General features: G+C 41.9%; 1 protein-coding gene and 1 pseudogene across 1 annotated transcript in view; both read left to right on the forward strand.

Annotated features, from left to right (window-relative positions):
- The window catches only part of SPAG1 (sperm associated antigen 1), a 61,856-nt gene extending 47,433 nt beyond the window's left edge, over positions 1 to 14,423 (forward strand). The window contains exons 15-19 of the mRNA XM_029923307.1: positions 2,522 to 2,654; positions 4,488 to 4,614; positions 11,965 to 12,126; positions 12,997 to 13,371; positions 13,469 to 14,423. Of these exons, the coding sequence (XP_029779167.1) occupies positions 2,522 to 2,654; positions 4,488 to 4,614; positions 11,965 to 12,126; positions 12,997 to 13,371; positions 13,469 to 13,600 (929 nt within the window). The 3' untranslated portion in view covers positions 13,601 to 14,423. The remainder of the gene's footprint in view (positions 1 to 2,521; positions 2,655 to 4,487; positions 4,615 to 11,964; positions 12,127 to 12,996; positions 13,372 to 13,468) is intronic.
- A 562-nt stretch (positions 14,424 to 14,985) lies between these two features.
- LOC115278827 lies at positions 14,986 to 20,540 on the forward strand (annotated as a pseudogene).
- Positions 20,541 to 27,851: the final 7,311 nt, after the last annotated feature.

Consider the following 27,851-nt stretch of genomic DNA (forward strand, 5'->3'; position numbering starts at 1 on the left):
CAGAGCCTGACGCGGGGCTCGAACCCACGAACGTGAGATCTGACCTGAGCCGAAGCCGGAGGCTTAACCGACTGAGCCACCCAGGCGCCCCATCGAGACCCGTACCCTCTTTGACAAGAATGAAGATGCAGTTTACTTAAATGTTTGTTTATTTTATTTGAGAGAGAGCACGCACAGGCATATGTGTCCAAGCAGGGGAGGGGCAGAGAGGGAGAGAGAGAATCCCAAGCAGGCACCGTGCTGGCAGTGCAGGGCCCAGCTCGGGGTGAGAGTGTGAGCTGAGCCAAAATCAAGAGTCGGAAGCCTATTGGCTGAGCCACCCAGTCACCCCAGGGCTCTAAGATCATGGGGATCTCTGGTTTTCTAGAGTTTGCTATTAGAGGCTCACACAAAGCATTTGGTCACTAAAGGGTAGCTGTTTATTAACAGAGTACGTATACCAACTATAGATGTGGGACAGCTGATTGTAAGCACCAGAACAGTCAACTCTTTCTGTTCATTTTCATGTGATTATTAGAATAGATACCAAAGGTTTAAAAGCTCTGGGGGAGGAAAAGCTTAAGGGGAGTTTTTCAGCAAATTCTATAAGCCCTAAAACACTATTACTCTGTTTTAGGGTTTCTATATGCCAGATTTATGGGAAGTGCCATTGCTCCCATTGTGTGAGATCTTTTGAAACATGAAACATTAGAAATATTCTGTGACTAGGGCGCCTGGGTGGCTCAGTCGGCTGAGCGTCCGACCCTTGGTTTCGGCTCAGGTCATGATCTCAGGTCTCTGAGTTCAAGCCCCACTGTGCTGATGGTGCAGAGTCATCTTTCTCTGCACTTTCCCCGCTGGTTCTGTGTCTGTCTCTCTCTAAATAAACAAACTTATAAAAAAAGATGAGAAGTTACTACTTCATGCCATTGTGCAGAGGACAAATAAGATTGTTGTTAACATTCCAAGTTTATATTAGAAGTTTAGGATATTAAGGTTTTTAGATTATAAAATTTAAAGATATTTAAAATTTTAATTATGGGTTTTTGTATCAGGTTAATCCATTGGGTAGAGTTATTTACACAGATTTGAAACTTGAGATATTCATACTTAATGTGTGTGAGAAAACTTCGCGAGTAACAAAATCTGCTGACAGGTTGTAAGGGATGGTTTTGGCTTCTGGAACTGACAGGGCTCAGGCAGGCTCTAACATCAGGCACAGCTCATCAGGGCTCAGGTTCTGAAAATAATTTTTATTATTTTAATAATGATTTTTATAAAGATTAATAATGTTTATTATCATTATATAATTCTATTTTTCTGAAAATAATAAAACCGCAGCATTTTGGGGTTTCATGTGTGCATGTATCAGTGTCTAAAGGAGAGAGACACCATTGTTTTAGGTGGCATTAATTTAACAATGAGAAAACCTGTTACACCTAAAACCATAGCTTTTTTATGCTGTGACTTTGTCTCAGATTCTGTTGGTACTTCCTTTAATGAGTCATGGGTCCACTCCTGAGCCAGTCCCTGTGATGAAGAAATGCCATGCTTGGCTTGGCTTAGGCCTGAGTTCCTGATCAGTGGGGTCAGCTTCCCCTGAAGCAAGGGGTGATGGCTGAATGAACATCAAGGCCCTCTTAGGAAGGGATTCTCTCCTAAGCAGAGACTGGCCGTGATCACTGCAAGGTAACAGGTGATGGTAAAAGTTGGGACTCTTCTCTTTGAAGACAACAGAAAACCCAACCCTTTATGGCTGTTTACCGGCTCATACCATGGAAAAGTCCACAAGTCAGGGATGGTTGGATTCAGGACTTGGGGATTCTTATTTAGCTCTCCATCTTGGCCTCTGTCTTGCTTTTTCACCCCACTTTTAGCACATAGACTCTCCCCTTGTATCATCGGATGGTGGAATAGCTCCTCCTCTCCTCATTTTCCACTGGAAAGAGCCAAGAATTTTCAGAAGCTGCCACAAAAATCTTAGTGTATCTTATTGGCTCTCATAGGCCCATCCCTGAGCAATTATATTATTGTGGCCAAGGAAATATAATGTGCCGATTAGTAAAACAGAAAAGATTACTCCAAATGCTGGGCTAGGGTACTGTTTGCTTTACCGAAACTACAGGACAGAGGGTGGAGGGGGTGTGATTTTCCAAGGGGGTGTGGGGCCTGGACAGATGTCTACCTCAGGCTTCAACAGGTTTATATGTTCATTTTTCATGAAATAGTTTTTCCACCAAACACTGTAGATGTTTGTATTTCCAGCAGAGGACATAGCAATATGGATAAAATAATAGAATTACTTACATTTTATTTTCTAACTTGAAAAAATATTGTCATAATTGTGTAATTTTTACTTAGAGCCAATTCGCCTTAATTTGTATACCAACTTTTCTTCCACTTAGACTTGAGCTCTGCATGGTATGTGGTCAGGTTAATTTGCAATAGAAATTCTGCTTGCAGATGTACTGAAGACTTTGTAGAGGTGCTTATATGAATCCTTCCTTTTTTTTTTTTCCTTCCCTTGGGGGATGTCCCATAGATGAAAAAATGTTTAAAACCCTTAAAGAAGAAGGAAATCAATGTGTAAAGGACAAAAACTATAAAGATGCCCTTAGTAAATACAGTGAATGCTTAAAGATTAACAACAAGGAATGTGCCATTTATACAAACAGGCAAGTTCTTTGTAACTTTATGTATTTCTTACGTTCATTTTTTTTAAATTAAAACATAGAGACAAATTAATTGCCAAAGGTTTTTTCCATCATTTTGAGAATTTATATAGCATGTTGTCATTGGTGAGTATTTTTTAAAGAGACGAAGTTCCAGAGAGATGGGAAGCGCGTGGCCGCCCGGGTCCTGCTTGTACCCGTTGTGGCTTAGCCAGGTCTGCACATTGTCCTCCGTGTAGGAGCAGGAGTCATTTGCCTTTCAAACTTGTTTCTTAAGTGTCCTTTTTCTCTTGAAGTCCTAAGAGAGGGGACAGCCTTCTTGTGCACGGCAGGAATGGGCAGATTGTTCTGGAAGGGTGTGTAGATCCTATCTATACCATACAATGGTAAAAGATTGCTCTAGAAATCTGGTGGTTTGGGGATTTTTAAGACTAGATGGAGTGTGGGGTGATAAGGAAGAAGGCATAGTCCCTAAAGAGCAGGGACTCCCAGCACAAGATTTCCTAGCTCTTTCAGGTGAATTGTTGTTCATTTAACTTCTCACTGCTTTGTTTTTGTACATGTTTTCCTCTATTGTCAACCATTTTGCCAAAAATTTTGTCATTACTCCAACATGAAGTTTCCTGCTCTTCTTCTGTTCAGCCCCTGCGGTGTTGGGCATTGAGGGCCACGTGGCTTTCCCGGGACACCACCTCCCCCTTGGCATCAGTGCAGACCCCTCATGTGCCTGGCTCTCTTCTTCCTCTATAGGCCTTTCCTTCCCCACCGTTCTCGGGGTTCCGAAGGGGCAGGTCCCTTTTCCACTCTGCGTGCTCTCTGGGCCATTCCATCCTCCCTTCAGTTCCTCCATGTTACCTTTCAGTTATGTCCCCCCACATCTCTGTGTGGGCTCCGGACCTAAGCACTCCGCTCACTCCTCTGCATTCCTGACTTAGGTCTCTTTCCTAGTCTGTGTGCGAGCTCAGATGTCCTACTCCTAAATTTCTCCTGGGGGAGCCTTTCTCTCCATCCTCCCCGTCACCCGGGTCCTGGGCTGCCACCCTCTCCTCCTAGATGTCTGCAGCCCCCTCCCCAGCACACGCTTGCTCCCTCTCATCTCATTCTCCAAGTTGCAGCACAAGTAGTCATCCTAAAACACGGAGAACTTGTTAGCCCCTATTTGAGAACCCGTTGGTGGACTTGCATGCAGCTCGGGTAAAGCTCAGGCTCCTTGCCATGACACACAGGGCTCGTCCCCGTCTGGCCTGGCCACCCTTCTACCTCATCCTTGCACCCAGCCAGCCGTACGGCACTTTTCTTAGCTCATCAAGTGTACCTTGTTCTCTCTCTCTGTCACTGTGAGACTCTGCCCTTGCTGGGACCTTGGCCACTTCTCTCCCATCCTGCATCTTAAGTCTTGGCCCAGTGCCTTCACACTGGATAATTCTCACCTCCTACTCTGGGCTTCAACTTAATATATATAACTTCTTCCGGGAAGTCATCCCTGACTACTCCTGCCTTTGCCTCAGCCCCACCAGATCCTGTAAGATTCTCAGCTGTGTGCTCCCAGAACATCCTGTTCGGATTTTATGTTTGCTTGTTTTAACTGCCTGTCTCTTCCACAAGAGGACTGTAGCCTTCTTGAGGGGCCTGAACTATATTTGTTTGCAGTGTATCCCCAGAGCCATAATCATGCGCATTGCAAGAAAATGCCATAATTAGAGTAAAATGTTAAGTTTCAGTGAGACGGCTAACAGACTTCTTGAGCTATGTTCGGATTTTTATTGTCTAAATTCACAGATATGTTGTCTTTGCTTTTCATAATACATACTTGCTTTCACAATTACCCTCTACCAGAGCTCTGTGTTACTTGAAGCTGTGCCAGTTTGAAGAGGCAAAGCAGGACTGTGATCGGGCGCTTGAGATAGACCACGGACACGTGAAGGCGTGCTACCGGCGCGCTCTGGCTCACAAAGGACTCGAGGTGAGCACGCCTTCGTTTTAGTAAGTAAGTTTCAGCTCTGAAAACATGTGGTTTTTATGAACCTGAATCTTGGATCATGAAGTGAGAGTGAAATTATCCTGGGATTTAATCCTGGCTCTATGCTGACCAATCCCAAAACCTTGGAAGAGGCTGCAGATTTCTGTTAATGTGGAGCTAGATGATTTCTAAGATGCCAAAAATTATGATTTTATTTCCTGATTTTCCAAGGAATTTTGTTAGGATAGATCCACTTTAAGGAACAGGAAGGTTTGTTACTGAATCGCTGAAGGCAGCCAGCAGTGCCCCTGGATTCCTCCACGGAAGCACCGGGGTGGGAGGAAGGCGTCAGAATGGAAGGTTGGTTCACCGCGCGCAAGCTGGTGGAGACATCAGATTGGCGATTTGGGCCCTAAACTGGCTGGTTTAGACAGGCATTCTTCTCTGAGAAAACCGCACCATTATTTTCGAAGAAAGTATTGTATAATTACACTTTTCTTTAGGCTGATTCTTCTGCGTGGAAAACTTGAATGAATGTTCATGTTTGTATAGAGTAATGTCACAAGGCAAAGTTAGAACACACTGGGCTGTGGTATTTCTTGAAATTGTTATTTCTTAAAAATCAACTTGATTAGGGTCTAATACAATGAAATTCACACATCGTAAGCTTACAGGACTTTGACGTTTTTCTCTGTAGAGGTTTTTTTTTGAGATCTAATTGACATACTAACATTGTATTAGTTTCACATATACAGCTTAATAATTTGATCAGCAAAATGATCACCACAGTAAGTCTAGTTAGCAGCCCATCCACACACGTAGTTGTAGGGTTTTTTCCTTGCGACGAGAACTTTTAAGATCTACGCTTGGCAGCAACTTTCAAATAGCAGTATAATATTAATCGTAGCCACCACGCTACATTGCTGTATTACATCCAGTGACTTTTTTTAAATGGAAGTTTGTGCCTTTGACCCATTTCACCCACTCCCCAGCCCCTGTCTTGCCTCTGCCAATCACCAGTTTGTTCTTTGTGTCTGTAAATTTTTATTTTTGTTCTTGTGTTCTAAGTTTCATGTACAGGTGAAGTCATAAGGTAATTGCCTTTCTGTGTCTTATTTCACTTGTAGCATATGCCCCAGGGTCCATCCATATTGTTGCAAATGGCAGGATTTCCTTTTGTGTGACTGTAAATACACCACATTTTCTGTATTCGTTCATTCATCGATGGACACTTGGGTTGTTTCCATGTCTTGGCTGTTGTAAATACTGTTGCAGTGAAGTTAGGGCTGCAGATGTCTTTCAAATTTAGTGTTTTCATTTCCTTCAGATAAATACCTAGAGCTGGAATTGCCGGATCATACAGTAGTCTTAGTTTTAGTTTTTTGAGGGGCCTCCATACTGTTTTCGTAACAGCGATACCAATTTACATCCTCACCCGCACTGCACAAAGGTTGCCTTTTCTCCACATCCTCACCAGCACTTATCTCTTATCTTTTGGATGATTGCCATTCTGACAAGGATGATATCTCATTGTGTTTTTGATTTCTATCTCCCTAATGGTTAGTGATGTTGAGCATTTTTTCATATACCCGTTGGCCATCTGTGTATCTTCTTTGGAAAGATGTCTGCTTAGTTCTTCTGCTCATTCTTTGATCAGATTCTGTTTTTGATACATTCAATATATGAATTGTTCATGTATTTTAGATGATAACTGCTTATTAGATAGAGGATTTGCAAATATATTTTCCCACTTGGTAGTTTTCATTTTATTGATGGTTTCCTTCACAGTGCAGAAGCTTTTTAGTTTGACATAGGCTGCTTGTTTATTGTTGCTTTGGTTACCATTGCTTTTGGCATTAAACCCAAAATCCAAGACCAGCGTCAAGGAGCTTATCACCTATGTTTCCTTCTAGGAGTATATGGTTTCAAGTTTTAATGTTCAAGTTTAGTCCATTTTTTTGTTGATATTCATGTGTAGTATTATACAGTGGCCCGGTTTTCCCAACACCATTTATTGAAGACTGTCCCTTCCCCAGTGAGAATTCTTGGCCCCTTTGTCATAAATTAGTTGACCATTTATGCATGGGTTTTTATTTCTGGGCTCTCTGTTGTGTCTTACACATCTGTGTCTGTTTTTATGCCAATGCCATACTGTTTTGATTACTATAATTTTGTTATTTATTTATTTATTTATTTATTTATTTATTTGAGAGACGGGAGAGGCAGAGAGAGAGGGAGACACAGAATCTGAAGCAGGCTCTAGGCTCTGAGCCGCCAGCACAGAGCCCAATGTGGATATCAAACTCACAAACTGCGAGATCATGACCTGAGCCTAAGTCCAATGCCCAACCGACTGAGCCACCCAGGCAGCCCAGGAATTATTCCTTTTTTATTGCTGAGTTTTATTACTGAATATACCACAATTTTTTTAAAAACATATTCACTAGTTAATTACATTGGGTCTGTTAATAAAGCTGCTGTGATTTTTCCCACCCACATGTTATGAACTTGTTCATGAATTGGTACAGCAAGAGGCCAGGTGGGAGTGGGGATGGAGAGAGGTGGTCAGGTCATGAAAGGCCTGGGAAGCCATGCTGTCGTGACTAGGCTTAGTCCTGAAGGTGGTGAGGACCCCTAAAGGCCACGTGGTCAAGAGGGGGCACGATGGGTCAGATTTGGGAGCGGTGTGAAAGGTGGATCATTGGGGACCCAGTGTGGAGTTAGGAAGATGGGTTACAAGCTGAGTCAGCTGCCCGAAGGAAGGAAGTGGCAGCAGGAAGAGAGAAGGCATACTGGTTTGCTGAGGCTGCCATGACAGAGTCCCCACAGCATGGTTAAACAACAGAAACTTACTTTCTTAGAGTTCTTACGGTTCTTAATCTTGAGATTCAGGTGTCAGCAGGGAGGTGAGGGGAGGATGTGTTCCAGCCCCTCTCCTGGGCTTGTGGTGGCTGTCTTCTCCCTGTATCTCTACTTTGTCTTCTCTCTGTATATGTCTGTCTGCCAGTTTCCTCTTTCCGTAAGGACACCAGTCATACTGGATCGGGCCCATTCTAATGACCTCATGTTCACTTGATTACTTCTTTAAAGAACTTATCTCCAGGGGCCCCTGGGTGGCTCAGTCGGTTGAGTGTACAACTCCTGATTTCGGCTCAGGTCTTGGTCCCGAGGTTCTGGGATTGAGCCCCATGTCAGGCTCCGCACTGACAGTGTGGAGCCTGCTTAGGATTCATTCATTCATTCATTCCCTCCCTCCCTCCCTCTCTCCCCCCTCCCCCCCACTCACAGTCGCTTCTGCTCTCTCTAAAACAAGAAAACCTATTTCCAAACATGGTTACATTCCAAAGTGCTCTGGGTTAAGACTTCAACATAGGAATTTTCAGGGGAACACAAGCCCATAACAGGAAGCGAGATTAACTGAAGGTTGTTTGAAGGTAAAGTTGACAAGACCTACCGAGCAGTAGAATGTGCCGAGGCAGGAGCAAGGGTGGACCTCCAGGGTTACCGGCTTGGGTAGCTGAGTGGCGCAGTGCAATAGTGGAAGGTATTCAGGAGGAGGAAGAGGCTTGAGTCGGGAGAGGGATAGTTCGGTTTGACGTTCCTGAGTTTGAGAGAATTCTCTTAGTTCCTGCCCGTCATTGATGGGGAAATACTAGAAAAATATCTTCTGTAAAACCTGGCTGCTGTTGGTAGAGGGTGGTCATGTTTTTATGCAGTGTAGCATATGACCTGTGCTCACTATGCATTGAGGAATCAGGCTTCTCTGCATCCTGAATGCACTGGGGTGGCAGCGTGGGGACAGTGCTGTGACCTCCAGACCAGGGGAGCCACGCAGCTGCCCTCCCTTTGGCCCATCCCAGTTTGTTACAAAGGATATTGTAAAGGATACAGATGAACAGCCAGGTAGAGGTAGGTCGGGCCAGGTCCAGAGGGTCCTGAGTGCAGGAACTTGTCTCCATGGAGCTGCGGTGCACCGCCTGCCCTGCGGGTGGGTGCATTTGCCGAGCCGGAAGCTCCGCTGTAGTCACAGTGCCCAGGCCACCCGACTCCCCCTCCCCCACCCCCACCCCCACTTTTTTGGTTAGCAACACATTCATTTATGTGGCATCATGAACTAAAAGAGGCTTCTTCAGAATGTACTTGGCTTTTTCTGAGCTCGATGAATTCAGGCACATGAGGTAGATGTGCACGGTGGCTCAGTGTGTGCGCGCCCAGACTCTCTGAGCAGGTGCATGTCCCGTGGCTGCCTGACTCCTGGAACTTGCCTTCCTGACGTAACGTGAGAGGTGTATCTAATGAAAGACTTTTTATACTCTTTTGGAGTGAATTCTAGAAATTGTATTCTGCAGAAAGATAATCCCAGATTTGAGTAATCCAATCCCACTAGATTCTGAGGCCGGCAGTTTGTTTTTCTGGTTTGATTTCTTGCAGTTTCATTTCTATATCCTGTAGTTTGAGCTAGGTGCCAAGCAAATTTAGTTTGAGTATCTTCAAAAGCTACTGCTGCTTATAAAATGCTCCAGAACCCACCTTTGGATCCACTTCCTGAGCGTGTGTGTGTGCACAGGGGCACACCACATACACACGCCAGTTTTATTCCTTATCTTGTTTTTTTTTTTTAACATTTATTTATTTTTGAGAGAAGAAAAGAGACGGAGCACAAGTGGGGAAGGGGTAGAGAGAGATACAGAATTCAAAGCAGGCTCCAGGCTCTGCACTGATAGCAGAGAGCCTGATGTGGAGCTTGAACTCACAAACCATGAGATCATGACCTGAGCCGAAATCGAATGCTTAACTGACTGAGCCACCCAGGCGCCGCTACACGTGCCAGTTTTAAAAATTACAGGGCTTTCACTTAAAATTCTTTTTTCCCCCCAAGTTTTTATTTAAATTTTCAGTTAACATACAATGCAATACTAGTTTCAGGTATAGAATTTACTGATACAGCACTTAGTACAACATCCGGTGCTCATCACATGAAGTGTCCTCCTTGATCCCCAGCACCTAATTCATCTGTTTCCTCACCTCCCCCCCCCCCCTCGCCCCCATCCACCTCCTCTCTGGTGACTATCCGTTCTCTAGAGTTAAGAGTCTGCTTCTTGGTTTGCCTCCTCCCCCACCCCGTGTTCATTTGTTTTGTTCAAAACACATGTGAGTGAAATCATATGGTTTTTGTCTTAGAATCTTTTATTGAGTGCCACTTACGTGCGAGACCCTGGGAGCGTAGTGGTAAATGGACGTGGTGCTTGCATTAAGGAATTTGCAGCCAGTTAATTGGGTGTGCTAGAAGGCCAGAAATATCAAAAAGTAACATAACTATTCTAGTTTAACTGCATCTGTTAGTAGTATATATGTTATCACAAACACGTGTGGTTATACTTTAAGACCTAATGATGTAATTAGCAACTTTGAATGTCCTCCTTTTTTTCCAGAGCCACACTTTTCTCTCTGTGTACGCTCTGCTCTTCCTCCTGCGTGTCTGTCTCTCTTCAGGTCTTGTGTTCTCTGATGACTGCGTCAAAGGAAGGCTCCTTCCCCCTCATTAGTATCCATCGACAGCCTTGGTTTCTGTACTTGCATTGGTGATAGTCGTTATGTAGTCACTTGTTACTTTTTTATATTGTTTCCCTTCATAAGAGAGAAGCTTCCAGAAGGGCCAGGCTGCCCCAACAGTCTTGGGATCTGCACCTCCGCTCTTCCTGCTCTTCTCTACTTTAACTTGCCTCTGTCTTAACTCTTATCGAAGTGTATTTCCTGCTTCTTCGGTCTCTTTCGACTGGACAGATTGCTCTTTATGCACAGATTTTTCTTGAATGCGTTGAAAACCTTACTGACTCTGTGACTCTTGGACTTTCATTTCCAAGGCGGCAGCTCACAAATCTGTTTTCAGGCTTCTCGCTAGGATTCCACAACTGTGTTCCCATTCGCTTTCTGGTCCTTGCTGCCTCAGTCATCCCAAGGATTATATCTCTGTTTCCTCACCTTTCAGATGGGGACAGAAGTTAGTATGTACAGGGCAGCTGGGAGAGTAAACTAATACTTTCAAAATGCTGAGACTGGGAAGAGTTAGCAGCTTGCCCTGCCGCCCACCCCCGCGCCTTTTGCTGTGGTTCCAGCGTGAACACGCAGGAGGGAAATACAGTGTCGTTCGGGTTTTCTGCCGCAGGTTCCAGCGGTACTGTTGTGACACAGCCGTATGTGATCTGTTCCTAATAGTATATAATGTACTGTCGTTTGTAAGTAATTTACCTTTTTTAATGAATTAGAACAGATTTACGTTTGTCTGTTTAAACCACTTTTGCTGCAGTGCCCTGGGTAGAGGGGGGAAGGGATGTGGCATCACAGCTAGTTCCCCAGGAATGTCACGTAACCACTAGCTTAGCTCACCTGTGCCCAGCCTCCAGGGCGTGCTGTTATTGGTCGGTCCTGAATACTTAGGTTATACATCATTGGAATTCTTTGCCTCCTACAGAATTAATTTTGGATTAATCAAAACATTGGTCTAGTCTGTAGTTGGAGAGTATGACCTGTCGCGTCAGACTGATTTTTGTGGCCTCTGTCTCTGCTGCCAGATTCTGCTGTGCTTTAAGTTTAGATGCCTTTTCTTTCCTCTCATCCTCTCCCAGTGTATTGTCTGACTCTACGGAAGAATAAATCTTGACACTAGCCTGTTTGAACTGTGTACAACTTCGAAGGGTTTCACGGTCCAGGATAGGATGTGAGAACTGACATTTGTGCAAGTTCAAGCCCCTCGTATTATTGCTTCACTTATGTTTGGTACAGCTTTGGGAAAACACAAGTAGAAAAGGCTTTTTTATCCTTAAAGAGAGAAAACTGAAACTCAGAAGTTAATTAAGTAGGATTTTGTCCCAGGTTTTTTGTTTGAGGGGAGGGCAGAGCGAGAGAATCCCAAACACAGGCTCTGCACTGTCAACACAGAGCCTGACGCAGGGCTCAATCTCATGAACCATGAGATCATGACCTGAGCCGAAATCAAGAGTCAGACGCCTAACTGAGCCGCCCAGGCGCCCCCTGTTCCAGTTTCTTACTTAGTAGCTGCTAACGCGAGGCTGTTCGGTTCGCAGACAGCAGGTGCCTCCTGTGCGTCGAGGACTGAGGCGGCTGTGGTCCACGCGTGAACCGGAGTCTAACAGCCCCAGGTTCTGCGCTCGCTCTTCTAACGGGTGTTACTATTTCAGTCCAAGACCACTTCGTGGGCCTTTGTAATCGGGGCACTGCAGGGCGCCCACTGCACACATTCCGGCCCCTCCGCTCCTCAGTCTCACTCCTACTTGGGCTAATCTGTGCCTCTTCTTATTATGAAAATTATTCTCTCTGCATTTCTACTTTCAGGATTATCAGAAAAGTTTAAATGATCTCAATAAAGTTCTTCTGCTGGATTCAAGTATTATTGAGGCAAAGATGGAACTGGAAGAGGTAACCAGACTCCTTAACGTTAAGGATAATGCATCATTCAACAAAGAGAAAGAGAGAAGGAAAATTGAAATCCAAGAGGTATTTGTATTTGATTGTCTTTGAAAGTACTCTCTGGGGGATTTCATAGATTCTAAAGTCCTGTTTCTAGGAGTTCTACAAAAAACTTTAAATCTTTTTACTCGGTTGTCCAGTAAAGAAATTTTAACCGATTAGAAAGACAAAACTTTCCTTTGCCACAGCCGGCCAGGTCTCTCCCAGCTTGTGTCCGTGGAGGAGGGTATGGGGAGTCTGCCTTCCGGCGGGTTCTCCTTTCTCCCGCCCCCCCCCCCCACCCCGGCCTATAGTTTGCCTTGTCTTTGCTCCAGGGAACACCTGCAGAATCCTGACAGGTCTCGGTCAGTGTCAGTGGCCCTGCCAGCCATGCCGCAGAGGGATTTTTTTTTTTGATTGAGAAACAGGACTAGCCTAATCTGCGATCTTAGAGTGTCCCGGGATCAAACTCTTGTGCTCTAGCTTTTTCCTTTGGCTTCAGTGAAGAATGTCAGCTCATAAATTCCTGTGTGTTTATGAATGCCAATATCGTCTCATTTGTCATACATTTCCACTAAGAGTAAGAGGCTAATATGTCAGAGAAACTAGGCGTATTTTCCAAGGAGGGAAGAAAAATTATAAATTTATGTCTGTTAAATGTGAGAAAATAAGTAAATGTAAAATTTGTCATGAAAAAGAAAGTTGTTATATAGGTCGTCTTTCATGGAAAACTAAAATTCATGCTCATATTTTGTGTCAAAAATTTTAAAAAATTGCTGAAAAAAGACTTTCATGAATGGATACTTAAAACTTACTAAAAAGAGAAGATTTTACTATTCATTAGAATTTGATTAAAATAGAGCTTGGGATGTGTGCAGTGGCTCTTGAGTCACAGGATAATCCTTTTTCCTCATGAAGGTGCACGAAGGCCATGATGAAGAGCCTGAAAGGACCGCTGAGGAGGTGGCCGGGGACTGCCTGGCCGCTGGGAAGGGGGACGCGGCCAGCGGGCCGCCGCCGGCGCACTGCGAGCCGCTCCCGATCGCCAGGCCTCGCAACGCCTATGAATTCGGTCAGGTCCTGAGCGCCCTCAGCGCGAGGAACGAGAGGCAGGCCTGTGCGCACCTTCTAGCCGTCACTGAGCCGGGAGACTTGCCGGGGCTGCTGAGTAACAAACTCGAAGGGGATACGTTCCTCCTGCTCATTCAGGCTCTGAAAAATCACCTCCTTGAGAAAGAGCCGTCGCTGGTGTATCAGCATCTTTTATATCTCAGTTCAGCAGAAAGGTTCAAGGTAAGTGGAAAAACAGATACTGATTTTCGTTTTAGGGTTTCTGTAACTTTAAAGTGTTTTTAAAATTAAGCTGATACAGGTTTTCTCCTCCTTCCAGATGATGTTGACACTAATCAGCAAGGGCCAGAGCGAGCAGATTGCACAGCTCTTTGATGACCTCTCCGACACACCAGACGAACGTTATTCTTTAGAGGATGTGCAGGCCCTAAGAAGGAAGTATGAGCTCTAAGTCAGGGCGGCTGTGCTGTTTCTCCCACACGCGTGTGAGTCCGGGTAGCGCTAATGGGATGGGAGTGTAATCGCACTGCATGGATAAAACCGGGTTTAGAAGGTCCTTTGGTCTGGACTAAAAATATTTTATGAATTTTTATATATAGAACATTATATTCTACAATATGCTTTTTATTAGTTGTAAATATTTTCCTACATACCAGAGCAAACATCTTTGTATTTAATAATAAGTATATTTGGGACTTGTGTAATATAAATTAAAATGTACTTTAACATTTTCTTTTAATAACTCGTTAAAAATTTGAGTTACATTTCTTTGGGCTATACAGGATTCCTTTCAGTGTTGATATGAATGTATTTAAAAGTGAAAATCATAAATAGTGATATTATATCACCTTTATTTCCTGCCATGATAGATAAAAATACTGTTTTTATACTACTTGTGGATTACAGTCTGCTGAGGTGACATGTGCTCTTAAATCATATATGAAATGATTTAATACATTGTGATTATTAGAACTATAAGAGGAACTTACTTTTTTTCTTACATGGAAATATTGCCTAATAATTAAAGAACAAAAATTGGCAAAAATTTCTACTTTTTACTACATTTTTAACAGCTGTGTAAAGCAGACTAAGCCTGCGTTGTCACCTCCACGTTTAGACATCGTCTTCACCCTTTTCCCCCTTCCTTTAAGCATGACCACATTTATTCCCTTAATGGAAAAGGGAAAGTGAAGAAACCTTATTAAAATCTCCTGTTAACTGGGTTAAAGTAGAGGTGTTTCTTACAATAAAACATTCATGTCTCTTTAGTCAGATCTTTTTCTGGAGCATTCTTTAGCAGTGAATATCAAAGATGAGTATCACTTTCATTATTTCCATGTTCTTTAATCTTTTATAAAAATTTTAAAAATCATTGAGGGTAAATGCTATCTTTCACACTGTGACATTTAACTCTCCTTTGTTCATTGATGATGCTGCTATGATGGGTATTTAATCTTCAAACACAATAGTTTTCTCTTTGAGTGTTAGTAAACTTTACAGTAGAGACACAAGGAAACTCTTGTTAACAGTTCCATACCCAGCACCTCGCTGCACGGGGCCATGCGGTCCGCCAGTGGTGACCTCTCCATCAGAGGAGGTCCCGCAGTGCCGGTTGTATGGGTCATGGCAGCCAGGGTACTGACGCGGGACTGAGGGGAGGGAAGACAAGGTAAAGGGAGCAGATAGCAATATCAAAGAGCATTAAATGAATGCAGTTCCTGCTCTTCAGCAGGGAGTCTGCCCCTATGCCTCTGGGAGAATCCCATTCAGAGATCTCCCCACCAGATTGCCCCACTGGGTCCACAGCGGAGTGTTAAACTCACACCGCCTCCCACCATGGCTGGATCCCTGTGCATGCTCCTGAGTGGGGCAGTGAGAACAGGTCTGGTGATCAGAGCTTTCTCAGAAAAATGGACCAGAGTCTGTGGGCAAGGGAGAAAGCACTAGAGCTGTGGAGCTACAGCACCACCTTCTGGAAAACAAGAGAGGTTCCCGCAGCTAGACTGGGTTACAAGAACAGATGGGAAGGTTTAAGAATTGAGCCACTAGAGGGAGCAAGATGAGTGCGCAGGCTTACCCACTCAAAAGCTGAGGACGCCTCTGATGTAGTGACACCAGTGATAGAACCTCATCTGAAGGCAAACCAGTAAGGACTCAGGAGGTGTCTGCCACTTCAGATGTGAACAAAGCAATGCAAACATACAAGAAACCTGAAAAATCAAAATATTTCACCCCCAAAATATAGCAATAATTCAACACCTGAGCACAAAGAATATTGCAGATCTAGCTGATAAAGAATTCAGAATAGCTGTTTTGAAGAACACAACAGGCTACAAGAAAACTCAATATTAGGAAGGAAAACATGAAATGACTCCACCAAAGCGAAATCACAAAAAAGAACCAAATTCTGGAGTTGAAGAATTCAATAGTGAGCCTCTATAGGAGAATGGAGCAGACGGAAGACAGAATAACGTGTCGACTAGGAATTCTGAAACGATCCAGAAGGGGGCAGAAAGTTTAGTTTGAAAAATAACTGGAAATTCCCCAAACCTGAGGAAAGCACTTGAACATCCAAAGTCACAGAGATCCTATTATCTCAGTGTGGAAACACCACGCAGACATGCTATAAGGAAACTACCAAATATCAAAGAATCCTAAAGACAGCCAAGGGATCAGGGGGAGTGTGACTTACAAAGGAGAGCAGCAAAACCCTGGAATGACCTACTCAAAGTGTCAGATAGAAACTGCCAGCCAGAGTTACCCTGCAGAGATGGAGAAAGACTTGCCCGCTAGACAAGCGCTGAGAGAGACTATCACCACGAGGTCTACCTTGCAGAAATGAGCGTAGCTCCTCAAGCTGAAATATAAAGATGCTAATCAGTGACATGAAACCATCTTTACACTGGTCAAGGTGCAAAACACAAATTTAGAAAACTCTTATTCTATAAGATGGTATATTAGTCACTTAACCAGTATACCATCTTATAGAATTAGAGTTTTCTAAATTTGAGTACTTTTCACCTTTTCCTTTAGGAAAAGAATATTAAAACTAACTTGCCACTGTAAATTTAATGACAGTACACAATATAAAAAATAGTGATGTCAAAAAATCTATATGAGTAAAAGATGAATAGTAGACCCTTTATAGACAAATGAAGATGGGTTGCTGTCAGCAATAAAATGAGCTGTTCCATTTATGAAATGTTTTATGTAACCCTCATGTTAGCCACAAAGCAAAAATTTAGGTTCACAAAAGAGAAAGGGGAACCGTATATACCACTATGGAAAATAGTTTACAAAGGTGAAACAGAAGGAGGGAAAAACGGGAAAAGGAACAATGGAAATACAAAACCAGAAGGCAATCAGTAAGATGGCAGTTTTAAATCCCTACATACCAATAATTAAATGTAAACTGAATTCACCGATCAAAAGGCACAGAATGGATTAAAAAAATAGGACAGTTACATGCTGTGACAGAGACTGACTTAACCTTTAAAGGTTTAGAGTGAAGGGATGGAAGAAGATACTACTTGGCAAGTGAAAACCAGAAGAGCAGGGATAGCTGTGCTTGACCTTAGACCAAAGAAAAATATGAGACAAGAAAGTCATTGTAGAATAAAGGGTCCTACAGCAAGATGTTACAACGATCAGAAACTGTATGCCCTCAACATTGGAGCACCTAAATAGATGAAGCAAATACTCGCAAATCTGAATGGAGAAGTAGAGAACAATAAGATTAGAGGACTTTAATACCTCACTTACAGCAAGGGATAAATCATCCAGACAGAAAATCAACAGGGAAATGTTGGAATTAAACCATACTTTGGACCAAATGGACCTAACACTCATAGAAATTTCCATCCAATAGCAACAGAATATAGCCTTCCCAAGTATGCAAGGAACATTCTCCAGGATAGATTATATGATAGGACACAAAACAAGTCTTAGTAAAGTTAAGATTGAAATTGTACCAACTATCTTCTACCACAATGGTAGACAATTACAAATCAACACAAGGAGAGCTGTGGAAGTACGTGGAAACTCAACAACACACTTTTGAACAAGCAGTGGGGTCAAAGAAGAAATCAAAAGGGAAATAAAAAACTAGCAACTGAAAATGGAAGCACAGCAAACCTGTGCAAAAGCAGTTCTGATAGGGAAGTTTAGAAAGAATGAGTATGTTAAGAAGCTAGATTTCCAACAACCTAACTTTACACCTAAAGAGCTATAAAAAGAACAAACTAAGCTCAAAACTAGAAGAAAGTAAATAAAGATCAGAAATAAGAAACCACAAAAAAAAACAATAGAAAAGATCAACAAAACTAAACATTTTCCAAAAAGATAAATGAAATTAAGACTGTTAGCTAGACTTAAGAAAAAAGACTCAATCAGAAATGAAAGAGGAGACGTTACAGAAATACATAGGATCATAAGAGTCTGCCATGAACAATTACATGCCAACAAATTAAATAACTGAAGAAATGGATGAGTTCCTAGAGACAGAATTCACCAAGACTGAATCAGGAAGAAAAATCCAAACAGATAAATAATAACAGATTAAATTGATAATCAAAAGCTTCCTAAGAGAAAATTCCAGGACCAAATGACTTCACTAGCAAATTCTACCAAACATGTGAAGAAGAGTTAACAATCCTCAAACTCTTCCAAAAAACTGTAGAGGAAGGAATACTACTAAGCCGATTCTGTGAGGCCAGCATTACCCTGATATCAAAGCCAGATAAAGACCTACACGAAAATAAAGACCCGTATCTATGACGAATGTAGATCTGAAAATTCTCTACCAAATACTCGCAAAGCAAACTCAAGAACACATTAAAAGGATTGTACACCATGATTATGAGGGATTTATCCCTGGGATCAAGGATGGATGGTTCAACGTGGGCAATCAACTCATAAGCCACCATTTAATAGAATGAGAGCGAGAAATCACACAGTCACCTGAACAAAAATAGAAAAAGCATTTGACTACAACATCTTTTCATTTAAAAAAAAAAATCTACAGACTGGATACAGAAGGAACATATACAACATAATAAAGGCCATTTCACAAGCCCACACCTAACTTGCTCAACACTGAAAAATTGAAAGCTTTTCCTCTAAGATTAGGAACAAGACAAGGATGCCCACTCTCACCACTCTTAATACAAGTGTTGGAAACCCTAGCTAGAAGAATTAGGCAAATTGGAAAGGAAGAAGCAAATACTTTGTTGCAGTTGATATTGTATATAGAGAAAATCCTGAGGACTCAACCACTGGGACTAATCAGTAAGTTCAGTAAAGTTACAGGATATAAAATCAACATAAAGAAATCACTTTCATTTCTATAACAAGGAAACATCTGAAAAAAAAGTAAAAACTATCCCATTCACAGTAGCATCAAAAACAAAATATCCAGGCTAAATATAACCAAAGCAGATCTGTACAGCAAAAACTGCAAGACCTCATTGAAAGAAATCAAGGATTACACAAACAAATGGAAAGGGATTCCATGCTTATGGATTGGAAGAATTAATATTGCTAAAATGTCCCTATTACCCAAAGTCATCTATAGATCCTATCAAAGACCCAATGGCATTTTTCACAAACATAGAAACGAAACAAAACAAAAACCCTAAAACGTGTGTGGAGCCAGAAAAGAGCCCAAATTGCCAAAGCAATCTTGAGAAGAACAAAGCCAGAGGCATCACACTTCCTGATTTCAAACTATACTACAAAACTTTAGTGATTTAAACAGCACGGTACTGGCATAAAAACAAGACACACAAACAAGTGGAACAGAATAGAGAGCCCAGAATTAAACTACTACATATATGGTCAACTAACATTCAACAAGGCAGCCCAAATACCCAGTGGGGAAAGGATAGTATTTCAACAAATTGTGTTGGAAAATGGGATAAACACAGAAAAGTGAAACTGGACCCCTAACTTATACCACCCACTAAAATTAACTTGGAATAGGTCAAAGACTTAAACATATGACCCGATATCATAAAACTCCTAGCGGGGAAAAAAAAACCAGAAAAGAAATTTCCCAATATTAGTCTTGGTAATGATTTTTTTTAATGTGTATTTATTTTGAGAGAGACAGATGCAAACAGGGAAGTGGGCAGAGAGGGAGAGAGAAAATTCCACGCAGGCTCTGTGCTGTCAGCACCGAACCCAATGTGGGGCTCAATCCCACAAACCATAAGATCATGACCTGAGCCAAAATCAAGAGGATTTTGGAAGCTCAACCAATTGGACCACCCAGGCACCCCAATCCTGGCAATGATCTTTTGCATGCCACCAAAAGCACAAACAACAAAAGCAAAAATTAACAAGTGGGACTACATCAAACTGAAAATCTGCACAGCAAAAAAAAACATCAACAAAATGAAAAGATATGTACAAAATGGGAGAAAATAATTTGCAATGCATATATTGGATAAGAGGTTAATATCCTAAATATATAAACATTTCGAGAAAACACCAAATGGTGGATGGCACCGGTGCTACAGTTAGACCCGGAGGCCTGGGGGCCCTGGAATGAGGGGCCATGGGGTCTTCCATAAAGGCGCGGGCACCAGCATCCAGGACTGGGCTTACGGCTATGGTTGGGCCATGGCTAAGGCCAAGCTCAAGGTGCTTGCGGAGGTAAGGCTGCGGACAAGAAGTGGATCCCCATAACCAAACTGGGCTGCCTGGTCAAGGACATGAAGGTCATGTCCCTGGAGGAGATGTCTCTTTTCTTCCTGCCCATTAAGGAATCTGAGATCACTGATTTTTTTCCCTGGAAGCATCTATCAAGGATGAGGTTTTGAAAATTATGACTGTTCAAAAGCAAACCCTTACTGGCCAGCAGACCAATTTGTTGCCATCAGAGGTTACAATGGACACGTTGTTCTGGGAATTAAGTGCTCCATGGTAGCCACAGCCATCCACGGGGCCATCATCTTGCCAAGTTTTCCATCGTCCCTGTACGGCAAGGCTACCGGAGGCACAAGAGCCACGAGCCCCACACATGCCATGCAAGGTGACCGGCTGCTGTGGCTCTGTGCTAGTGCGCCTCAGCCCTGCCCAGAGGCACTGGCATTGTCTCAGCCCCTGTGCTCAAGAAGCCACGATGATGGCTGGTCTGAAGACTGCTGCCCCCTCAGCCAGGGGCTGCACTGCCACCCCGGGCAAATTCGCCAAAGCCAATTTTGATGCCATTCCCAAGACCTATGGCAATCTCACTTCTGACTGTGTTCACAACTCTCCCTGTCAGGAATTTACTGACCATCTCTTAAAGGACCACATCAGAGTCTCTGTGCAGAAAACCCAGGCTCCAACTGTCACCAGCATATAGTTTTATACAAAAAAATAATAAAGTGAATTAAAACCTGTTTAAAATACACACACACACACACACACACCCCTCACACTAAATAATGAAAACCAATCCAAATAAAAAATAGGCATTTTCCCAAAGAAGACTTCAAAATGGCCAAGAGGTTACATGAAAAGATGCTCACATCATCAATCATTAGGGAAATGCAAATCAAAATCACAATGAGCTATCACCTCACACCCATCAGAATGGCCATCCTCAAGACAACAAGAGGAGCACTGGTGAGAAGGTGCACAAAAGGGAACACTGTGCCCTGTTAGTGGGGTTGTAAGTTGGTGCTTCCACTATGGAAAACAGTTTGGAAGTTCCTCAAAAAACTAAAAATAGAACCAGCAATATGACCCAGCAGTTCCACTGTGGCTGTATACCCAACGAAATGAAAACAGGATATTGAAGGTTATGCAATCCCAAATTTATTGTAGCATTATTCACAATAGCCACGATATGGAAACAACTTGTGTGCCCGTCAACTGATGACGGGATAAAGATTATACATACACACAAACATGCACACAGACAATGCAACATTATTGTCATAAGGAAATCCTGCCATTTGTGACAACATGGTAGACCTTGAGGACATGCTAAGTGACATAAGTCAGAGACAAATACTGTATGGTATCACTTACATGTGGAATCTTAAAGCCAAACTCGTAAAAACAGTAAAATAATAGTTGCCAGGTGGAGCTACCAGGTTGGGGAAATAGGAGAGATGTTTACATGTACAAATCAGCCCTAGAAGATAAGCTAAGTCATGGAGGACTGATGCACAGCCTGACTGTACACAACAATATTATAAACATCAAACTCGCTGAGAGACTGATCTTAATTATTCCTTCCACAGAAAAGAAATAATTATGTGAGGTGATAAATATGCTATCTACTAGCACAATGACAATCACACTGCAATATATAAGTGTATCAAATCAGTTATGTACACCTTAAATTTACACAATAGGTCAAATATATTTCAATTAAAAAAAACTATCGTTCTTGTTTTTTGAGCTTTGTGCTGGGCACCGTGTAAAGTTTATTACACACTAATCCTTATCACAACTCTGTTATAGATGAGGAAACTGCAGCACAGAAAAAAATTAAACAAAATTTATATTAATTTTTTTGTAAATTAACAAGTATTACAAATATTCCAAGTAACTGACCCAACATTCAAATCTGGGAAATCTGTCTTTGAACTTATGCTGTGTAATGGAAAATATTAAATATAATGGGAAAATTAGTAAGGTGCCTGGTCTTTAAGTCTTAACAGCTTAGTAGAGGCAATGAATATATAAATTAACAATCTTGCTACACTAATAGAGATGTAATAGTGATTATGTAGAGCAAGATAAATGCCCAGTACTGCCTATGAGGTAAAGATAGGTTTAAAGGAGAGAATTGTGCCTCCTGGGTTTGTCATTTGGATGAGAGAAGAGGATGTGCCAGGCAGAGGAAACAGGAGCCACAGAGGCATATTGAAGGTGCATATTGAAGGTGCATGTTTAGGGAACTGCATGTGCTCTTGATCTTAGAAGAGCATAAAAACGTCCATGTGATAAGCCTGAAGGAATGATAGTCGGATAAAACAGAAAGCTGTCTGTTGCATATAAAATGGTAGAAATAGAGGTTTAGAAGTGATTCCTTTGGGAGTCTGGCATTGCCTGGCTTTCTTCCCCTTCTCAGCATACACAAGAAGGACTTTTCAGACTCCACGATTGGTTAGGGCCATGTGACCAATCCCGCCAAGAGATCAGAGATAGAAGTGATGTGTCCCTTCTGGGCCCAAGGATACAAGAGCTAGTAGAGGCCCTACGTGGTCTTCGCCCTTGCTACAATGACTGGGAAGGCCTCGTGTGACAGTTAGTGGGTTACAAGAAGATGACAGCCCCATCAGCCTGACTCTGAGTGCTGGTCTGAAGTGGATTCCTGCCAGTCTGCACTGGACAGACAGCATGAATAAGAAATGATCTTTTGTTAGGCCACTGAGATTTTGGATTGTTTAAAATTATATCAGAGACTTTTAATCTATCATAGTCTGTTTCTGTAGATCTTCTATCTTAAGCCCTTAAATCTTTTCTGGTCTCTAAATCTCTAAAACCAACTTCAAACTATTCATCTCCGCATGAATGCCTCATAGACACTTCAAATGTAATAATGCCCCAAACTGAACTTTTTGTTTCCTCAAACTTAGGCTTTGCTTGTTCTGTATCTTGGTGAAAGAGACCAGCATTCCTACTGTGGCCTAAGCCAGAAACTTCAGATTCCTTCTAGACCTTTACTGCTCTTTCAGTCTCCACATCCAATATTCATTCAGGCAAACTGTTTTATTACCCAGATAGGGCACATTCACCAACACTGACTGCTCTTGCACCAGATACTTCCCTGCTCCAAACGCTCTTCTCTCCGCCTTACCTCCAAACCCCACAAAGCTAATTCCTAGTCATCCTTTAAAATCCAGTTCAAATGTCACCTCCAAAGGCTTTTCCTCACCTGCCTTGGCGGAGTTACATGGTCTTTGTTTTCTCGTACTGCCATGTGCATAGCTCTACCAGAGTTTTAACCACTGTTTTCATGTTTCGAGTTGATTTATCTGTTACCAGAAAACGTCTGGTTTAGTTCTGTTCTCCATGTTGCTCAGCAAAATGCCTGGCACAAAAGAGATTTAATACCTCTTCACTGAATGAATAAGAAGATTACTAACTTTCTATCTTTGAGTCCTGTTAAAGTATTTCAATAAAATGAGCACTTGTTATACCTCATGAATTGCTGTATATCATGCACAAGTCTCAAAGAAAGTAATTCTGTACAGAGTGAGGGTGCTTTATCATTAAAATTTACATTCATGCCTTACGGACCTAATAGGCAAAATTTCTAGACATAAGAATAAAAGACAAAGTATTAAAACAGAAAAAGGGGTAAGAAACCCAAAGCCTCTTAAAACTATACATGACAATACTTACTAGGTGTAGAACACATAAGCAAATCACAATCACCGGGCTTAAGTTTGCATATCTTTAAATGATTAGTAAATATCATCTGGGCTGACATCATGTTTGTTGTGACAGAACATACGAAAATGCCTCTGAGCTATAGACAGTAGAAGACACTGTCAACATTTCTCATTCATGGATAATATGAAAGCTCCTTGCATATAGAATCTGAATTTAGGGCTCCGCATCCAGCTATGGACCATCAGTCAATGTCTGGTCTCTGCAGTGGTTACCACGGTGTCCCATGTCCCCCCCACCCCCACCCCAGCACTGCCACTAGCTGTGATCGTGCTCAGCTGCCTGACGTTAACTGAAACAACTGAGGCCACCTGATCTAACCGCTCCAGTCCGCTCCCCTTCCTTTTGACCAATGGCCAAATTTTCCCTGTTCTTTCTCTTTTAGGAAGTAATTTTCCCTCTCCTGTCTAGTGCTGATCCCTCATGCTATCCCTTCCAGGGCTGTCCTCCCAGAATAAAACCACCTTTTGCATACTTTCAATTTCAATTACTGCCTTCCTCTCAGCCTACAAACCTACTCAAATCTCCCTCACTTAAAAAGTCCCTCATTTAATCTCCAAGGTTTCCATCCTTTCCTACACCATCATGTTTTCAAAAATAGATAACTTCTTCCATTTTTCTTTCCCACCTCCCGAATTTCCTTTTTCGAAAGAAATTTGGCCTCTATCTTCCATCACTATTCAAACTACTGTCAACAACATTTATCAAATCCAAAAGCCTTTTCCTAGTCATAGAACTGGGTTACACTGTAGCCTGAAGAGAGTTTTTTAGACATCATCTAATCTAAACCTACCCCATTTACACCGAAGCACAGATAACACAACAGAATACCATGCAGTCTGAAAGGCTGATAAAGCTCTGTACTGGTTTTGCCCTTTTGCTGAGATGGTGGGCAAAGGAGGGGGAATTTCAAAGGTGAAGCAGCTAAGCCTTAAGGGCAGCTACAAGATTGAATCTAAAATGGCTATTTTGGGTCTGAGTTGCTCAGAATGATCAATAATGTATCCAGGCAATTTCCGAGAGCACCTTCTTCATGAGCAAGAACTCAGAATGCCCAGGGCTCTGTAAGTTGACACGACAGCATGATGGGCACATTGCGAATTTGATGTTTGTCAGGAAAGTTTCACGTCCACTTCTTCAGTGCATTTTGGTGAAAAGTCCCTTCCCGTCCCTGACTGTGGCGCCTCACTGTTGGCAGTGAGGTGCTCTTTCACCAGAGGACTTCTCAGGAAGAAGTGTCAGAGGCTGATGGTATGTTGTGCCCAAAGGGAACGATTAATCATGAGTTACAGCGATGATTATTTTAAAGTGACTTCAGAGATTTTTTTAAACTTGTTTTTCTAATATACTCTGGGTTTGCTACCTAGGAACAAGATGTAGCAAAGTATGTTCACAGTTAGAATCTGTTTTACTCTCTCAGCTAGTTGCCGCCACTTAGACCACAAGGACCCCTAAAAATTGATACGGAAATCTTGCCTCTGAGGTCTCCACACAGGGGATCCAGCTCCAGAATGTAATGAATTTCTTTAAGTTCACAGGTTTTGATGCCTTTTGCCAAAAGTCAAAGAGATGGTTGAAAGTTAGTTGATGATACAAAGATCAACAAAAAACAAGCAGGAGACTCTCAGACCTGCCTCTCCTCTTTTTCTCTGGGAAACTACTTTAGAGCATAGACTTTGGCATCAGATAAACCCAGAATTAAATCCCAACTCTGATATGAATAATAAGCTCATATAAAACTCTGTGTAATATCAAAAAGATTTTAGGTTCCTCTTCTGTAAAACGAGGAGGGATACCTCCCGACAATTCAAGGTTGTAGTATTATGTAGTTTATGTGAAATACCTGGTGTTACTTAGTAAGCACTTTATCTTTCCTTCCATGTTTATAATTGCTTCCTTCCCATATGTATAGTGATCTTATCCATGTTCTTAGAAAAGGGTAAGATAGCTCTTTTCAAGTACTATGGATGCATTCATTATTCGCTTACTGGATCAGAGATATACATTAAGACCCCTCCAATAGAAACAGTACAGCTAGAGAAGTGGCTAGCCTTGAACATCTGTTACCATCTCCTGGAAATTAGTCATGACAAAGTCAAGACGTTACCCCACAGATTGAGCATCACAGAGAATCTATTTTAACAACATGCAACTTTCTTTTCCAACCTGTCACTGTTTTGAGGGTAAGTGAACACAAACAGTTGTACATTCAGAGTCTGGCATAGGGTGGTGGGTGCTTAGTAAATGTTCAAGAAATGAATCTGCCCTCAAAAGATGCTCTGGTCTACAAAATTCAGATTAGTGAAGTCCCTATTACTGAAAAGTTTATAATGACACTAAATATTTCTCAAACAGTGGTTCTCAGAATATTTGCTCAGAATTGCTTGAGAATCTTGAGTCCAAGGAGTTGGGAATTTAACTTCTAAAATATCTTCTAATTCTTAGGTGTTAGAATATACAACCCAGTATACCAGAAGGCAAGTTGTACAATTACTAACATCTGAGTTGCACAAGCATTGTAAGTGAACTAAACTGTTAAAGACCCTCTGAATAAAGTATTATGGAGGATAAGTAAAAAGGGCAGTTTCTGCTTTTAATGAGCTTGTGACTAATTTGGAAGAAACAAAATAAAACCAAGTTCAAGAGGCACTAGCAGGGGGGAAAAGCATCAATGAAATATTTGGGTGTCCAAGTTATTAAAAGGGCCAAGTAGAATAAACCAAGACCATTTTCAGGAAAAAGTAAAATCTAAGCCAGGTTTTTGAACAGAGTTGGGTGGATGAGAAGGAAGAGCTCAGTATGATTAAATTACTTTTCTGTGGAACTTTCAGTATCAGAACACAGTAGAAACTCAGTAATAACAACTCTGTTACTGGAGGCTTCACTGTGTAGCAGGCAGAAACCAACCAGACAGGAAACTTAGGAACCAAACGGACTTGTTTTTCTGTTTTCTCTTAGGGTTTAAATAGTGACCAGTCAGTTGAACCTTACTGGCTACCATTTGATCTCTTTTATGTCAGCTTCCCACCTGAAAGTAGGACCAAGTATTTACTATAATTAATCAGTGGGCTGGGAGGGACAATTTTAATCCTAATTCACATGTGTGCTAAACAAGGGCACAGATTTAACTGGAATGATTATAATAAAAGACTAAAGAATGTTGACAGGGATGTGGAGGAATTAGAAACCACATATATTGCTGATGGGAATACAAAATGATGCAGTTGCTTGGGAAAATAGTTTGGCAGTTCTCCAAAAAGTTAGAGGGTTACCATAGGACCCAACAATTCCACTCCTAGTATTATGCCCAAGAAAACTGAAAACATGTTCACATAAATCCTGTACACACACGCTGATATCATTTATAATAGCCACAAATGTGAGAACCCAAATGCCCATACACTGATGATAAACAAAATGTGTTATATCCATACAACAGATTATTCACCCATAAAAGGCATTAAATACTATTATATACTAGTCCATAGATGAACCTTGAAAAACACTGTTAAGTGAAAGAAGCCAGACATAAAAAGCCATATATGATATGAATTTTATATGAAATGCCTAGAATGGACAAATCTATTCAAACAGATAGTAGTTTTAGTGGTTGGTTGCCAGGAGCTGAGAAGACTGGCAAGGGGGAGGAGGGGCGGAGGGTACGGGGGTGAGGGGGAACTACTGTGGGGATGAGAACTGGCTGCTAATGGACACAGGGTTTCTTTTTGGGGTGATGAGAATGTTCTAGTATTAGGCAATGGTTATGGTTGTATAATCTTGTGAATATGCTAAACACTACTGAATTTTACACTTTGGGTGACTTTTACAATATGTGAACTGGATCTCAATTTTAAAAATTGAAGGAAAAAAAAAGCAAACCACCCAATTCAAATAATAACTTATAGGCAAACCCTGGGGTCCTCCAATCAATCCATAAAGGCCATCCCTTTAAGTTTGTCAAGAATTTAGCAAAAGGATGGGGGCGCCTGGATGGCTCAGTCGGTTAAGCGTCCGGCTTCAGCTCAGGTCATGATCTCACAGTTTGTGGGTTCAAGCCCCACATCGGGCTCTGTGCTGACAGCTCAGAGCCTGGAGCCTGCTTCAGATTCTGTATCTCCCTCTCTCTCTGACCCTCCCCTGCTTGCGCTGTCTCGCTCTGTCTCTCAAAAAAAAAAAAAATAATAAAAAGAATTTAGCAAAAGGAGTAAAAGCTGAAGATGAAAGACTAAATACTAGAAACAAGGTAAGAATGTCTTTTGTACCATTCCTATTTAATATTGTACTAGAGACTGAAGCCAATACAATAG

The sequence above is a fragment of the Suricata suricatta genome, chromosome 15, assembly GCF_006229205.1.
Source record: "Suricata suricatta isolate VVHF042 chromosome 15, meerkat_22Aug2017_6uvM2_HiC, whole genome shotgun sequence".
Classification (NCBI taxonomy): Eukaryota; Metazoa; Chordata; class Mammalia; order Carnivora; family Herpestidae; genus Suricata; species Suricata suricatta.